This window comes from Nannospalax galili, unplaced genomic scaffold, assembly GCF_000622305.1.
Source record: "Nannospalax galili isolate Female #2095 unplaced genomic scaffold, S.galili_v1.0 scaffold180, whole genome shotgun sequence".
Taxonomy (NCBI): Eukaryota; Metazoa; Chordata; class Mammalia; order Rodentia; family Spalacidae; genus Nannospalax; species Nannospalax galili.
This window is the reverse complement of record NW_008348199.1, coordinates 4,522,390-4,526,039: the sequence shown is the minus strand read 5'-3', so window position 1 is coordinate 4,526,039 and position 3,650 is coordinate 4,522,390. Positions and strand designations below refer to the sequence as shown.

Sequence of the window (3,650 nt, the reverse complement as noted above, 5' to 3'; positions counted from 1 at the left end):
CTTGTCTTTTCTTCTTGATGTAACCTGGGCTAGGGCTAGCTTGGAGTTCCCCATGTAGACCATTCCATCTGCGTCCGGCCTATCCTCCTAAACTCCGGTCTGAGCCAAACTCCGGTCCAAAATACGAACTCCTCCGAGCAGTCCCGGATAGATTCCAGGACCCAACACCGCACCTCCCGTCATTTGGGCGCGCATCCCTGCCCTCTTAGAAGCCACAACGATGCGCGCGCTCCGGCATCACCCGCGCACCCCGGAACGCGGGGCGTCCAAGCCAAGACCCCCAGGCCCCCAACTTCCAACCCCACCCCACTCAGGCAGCACGGGTAGGGCGCCATCTCACCCACACCAGCCTGCTTGCGACAGAAAATCAAATCCGGATGATGCTTAGCCATAACGCCTCTCCAAGCGGGCGACCGGAAGCTTCGGGAACTTCCGTTCGACCTTTAACCTATTGGTCCCACCTTCCCTGGGCCATGATTGGTCAATAAAATGTCCATCCGCGTTTGCAAGTGACACCAAATTCCGCAAGTTCTTGCGAGCGTTGCCCCTCCACACGGCAACCGCCAGGTTCTTGTAGTACAAAACGTTTCTCCCAGGTTGGTACCTAGGTAGCTGACGTCCGTGCGCTTGGATGAAATCTCTACATGTAATTTTCTTGTGTGCTGGGGATTGAACCCAGAATCTCACGCGCAGGTCCACAGGGTGTGTGGGTTTATTTTATTTTTTATTTTTTATTTTTTTGACAGTAACTGATATATTACCTACTCCACAGTGACCTGCAGGTTTGGGCTGGACATAGGAATCATGGAAGAAACATTTGGAGGTCTTGTTCTAACCTTTCTCTTAAGCACTGGGACACAGGTCACTCCACCAGGCACCTAGGCTGTGGGAGACGTTGCAGGGAGAAGGGAAAGCGTATCTGTCTGCTGCTCTGCTTGTCTCCAAGTGGAAGATTATTTGGCTCCTGGGGAAGGCAAGACACCTGTCAGCCTCTTCTGTTGGAATGAAACTCACGCTGGCCCCACCCAGGTAACAAGGCTAAGCCCTCTGGCAACCCTGAGCAGGATCACCAGTCAGGAACCCTGGGTCGACCAGAACTCCAAGAAGCGGCATCAAACTTTTCTGGGAGTTTTGAGCGGGACAAGGGCTTTGGCTTCTCCTTCTGGTCCAGGTCCTTTGAGAGATCTTCCAGGGAAGAGATCTCCAAGTCACTCTCATCTTCAGAAAGCTGCAGGGATGAAAGAGGAGAGAACACATTTTGATAAATGTAGAAAGTATCAGAGTTCAGCACCACCCAAGACAGAAAAAGGGCTGATTCAGAGGAAAGCAAATGGAAGAGATGACTCTTCCTGCCTTCCAAGCTCCCTGCCTCTGAAAACCTGCTCCAGAGATCCAGAGCAAGAGGAGGATGCCAGCCCATCAGAGCCTTTGCCAGGGGGCTGGGCACTCTCCTCTGAGATCTCAGAATCAGACCAGTCCCAGCCATTCCCTGGCTGGGAAGCTGACCTGGAAAGAACTTGCGGGGGCTGAAGAGATACACGTTGCACAACGTCTCCCTCTGGGTCCTCTTCAGAACTGAAAGGAGGAGTGCTGCTGCTCAGTCCAGGCCCGGGGGAAACAGGGGTGCTGGAGGGTCCATGCACTCTGGGGCGTGGAATGGGAGTAGACACCTGGGTCAAGCCAGGGACATGGCTGGCTGTGGCTCTGAAGAGTTGATGTAGAAGGCCCTGTTGGCTTGGATGGCAGCACCACACTCCGAGTCCTGGTCCTTGGCCGGGCCTCCCCTGTGGCCAGTGCGCTCTGCTGGCTTTTGACTGGAGGCCGGCCACGTGGCCGAAACACTGCACTCCCTCCTTCCCATCTCTTCTTCACTCTGCTGGTGGCTTCCCCGTTGAGCTTTTCCCTCAGACTCGAAAATTCAGAAAAGCTCCCGGCAGTCTGCTGCCGCTGGGTTCTCAGTAAGGCCTCCAGAGACTGGAGAGTCTGAGCTGTGATTCCCTTTGTGTCCCTCTTAATTCCCATGTGTTCCAGTTTCTTCTCCAGGACGTCCTCCAGAGAGGGCCGGAACTGCTTCAGCCAGGTACTATTTTGCCTCAGAGATGCCAGCACCCTCCACTGCTCATCATGGGCGTCCTCTGGCTCTTCCTCAGAAGAGGTCTCTTCTATGTCCTTTGTGTCCACAGCCTTTGGCATTTCTTTTACCTCCACCTTCCTGAGAGACAAAGTCTGAATCATCTCCTCCCGGGAAGCGATGAGTCTGGCTTGTTCCTCCAATTCGGCAGGGAGGACACTGATATGGTGCTGAGACTGAGCAGCTGCTTTCTTCTGATCCTGAAACAGGGAGGCATGTAGCCTCTCATTCTTTTCCTGTAGCTCTCTCCTCTCAGCTGCCCGCTCTGCCTGCAGTTCCTTCATTTTTCTCTTCCACTCCACTCTGTCTTCTGAACCTCCATCTTCTCTCGCAGGGCCTGGAGCTCCTGTGCCTGCTTGAGTCGCTCCTCTGACTCTTCATCCCGCAGCGTTCCAAGGTGGGACTCAGTCACACTGTGGGATTGCAGTTCCTTCAGCTTCTGAAAAAGTCCCCCATCATTTGATAAAGACCTAGATTGGATACTGACTTTATACCTTATCCAGATACAGGGTCAAAGGGGTACATACCACTCTCCCCAACCAAGAGCCTCCAGTTTGCCCTCACTAAGTACAGATACACCTACAAACAGCCACACAAATTGGCAGCCCCCTCACTAAGGTTCTCCTGAGGCTTAGCCCATGCATAGTAGAAGTAAGTGTCCAGGGAAGGACAAACTCAGGTGTTACTTCAATTCTGCTGTCCCCAAACCCTGAAATTGCCCAACTGCTGCCCTGTTTCTTTCTAGGCCTGGAGTAAGCTCAAGAGAGCATACCTGGAGCCCACATGAGGATCCTTAGCTTCCCCAGCCACACCCTGAAGATGAAGACTCCTGCCTCTGACACAGACACAGACACACACACACACACACACACACACACACACACCAGCTCTCATCAGAAAGCTGGATTTTCACAGCATTCAGAGCCATGTCACTAATACCTGGCAGTTCTTGAGATATGACTGTGACCAGAAGAAAAAAAGCACACAAAATTAAATCAAAGGCAGACCTACCTGGGTTTCACTAACAAAGCAGCACACACCCATCTCTATCCCTACACAAAAATCTACTGCAAGCTTGGTATGGCCTTTGCTGACTCTTCTCAGTCACTGCTTAAGCAATAGTGGGACCAAATGTTAATCATTCCCCAACTTGAATATTTGTTGACAAATGCTATACCAGATGCATGCATGACTGGGGAGATTCTGATGTGTCACCTCTGGCTTCTACATCATCGCTATGGCGTGCCACACCGCTGATTCTTTGCACTACAAACCTCCATGGCCGGTGCCTTTCCATTGCAGAGTCCTCTGGCACCTGGGTTTATCCCACGTAACCCAACGTTCTTTCTGCTGTCAGGTAACTCAAAGTAAGTGCTCAGATTTCTGCACCAGGGAAGTTCTAAGAAATACTTTAAAATGCACTTAGCTCTCAGTGGCCCTCCAACATTGGGAGAATATTTCTAGAATTTCAAAGACTGACCATCTTACGGCGTTTTTCTGTCATTCTAAATGAAATCTT

General features: G+C 51.8%; 2 protein-coding genes across 2 annotated transcripts in view; both read right to left on the bottom strand.

Moving 5' to 3' along the window:
- The window catches only part of Phf5a (PHD finger protein 5A), a 12,242-nt gene extending 11,782 nt beyond the window's left edge, over nucleotides 1-460 (bottom strand). Inside the window, exon 1 of the mRNA XM_008844803.3 lies at nucleotides 341-460. Within this exon, the coding sequence (XP_008843025.1) occupies nucleotides 341-392 (52 nt within the window). The 5' untranslated portion in view covers nucleotides 393-460. The remainder of the gene's footprint in view (nucleotides 1-340) is intronic.
- A 606-nt stretch (nucleotides 461-1,066) lies between these two features.
- LOC103743477 (zinc finger protein DZIP1L-like) overlaps nucleotides 1,067-3,650 on the bottom strand; it is a 6,510-nt gene continuing 3,926 nt past the window's right edge. The window contains 3 exon segments of the mRNA XM_029569108.1: nucleotides 1,067-1,228; nucleotides 1,750-2,433; nucleotides 2,436-2,570. Of these exon segments, the coding sequence (XP_029424968.1) occupies nucleotides 1,067-1,228; nucleotides 1,750-2,433; nucleotides 2,436-2,570 (981 nt within the window).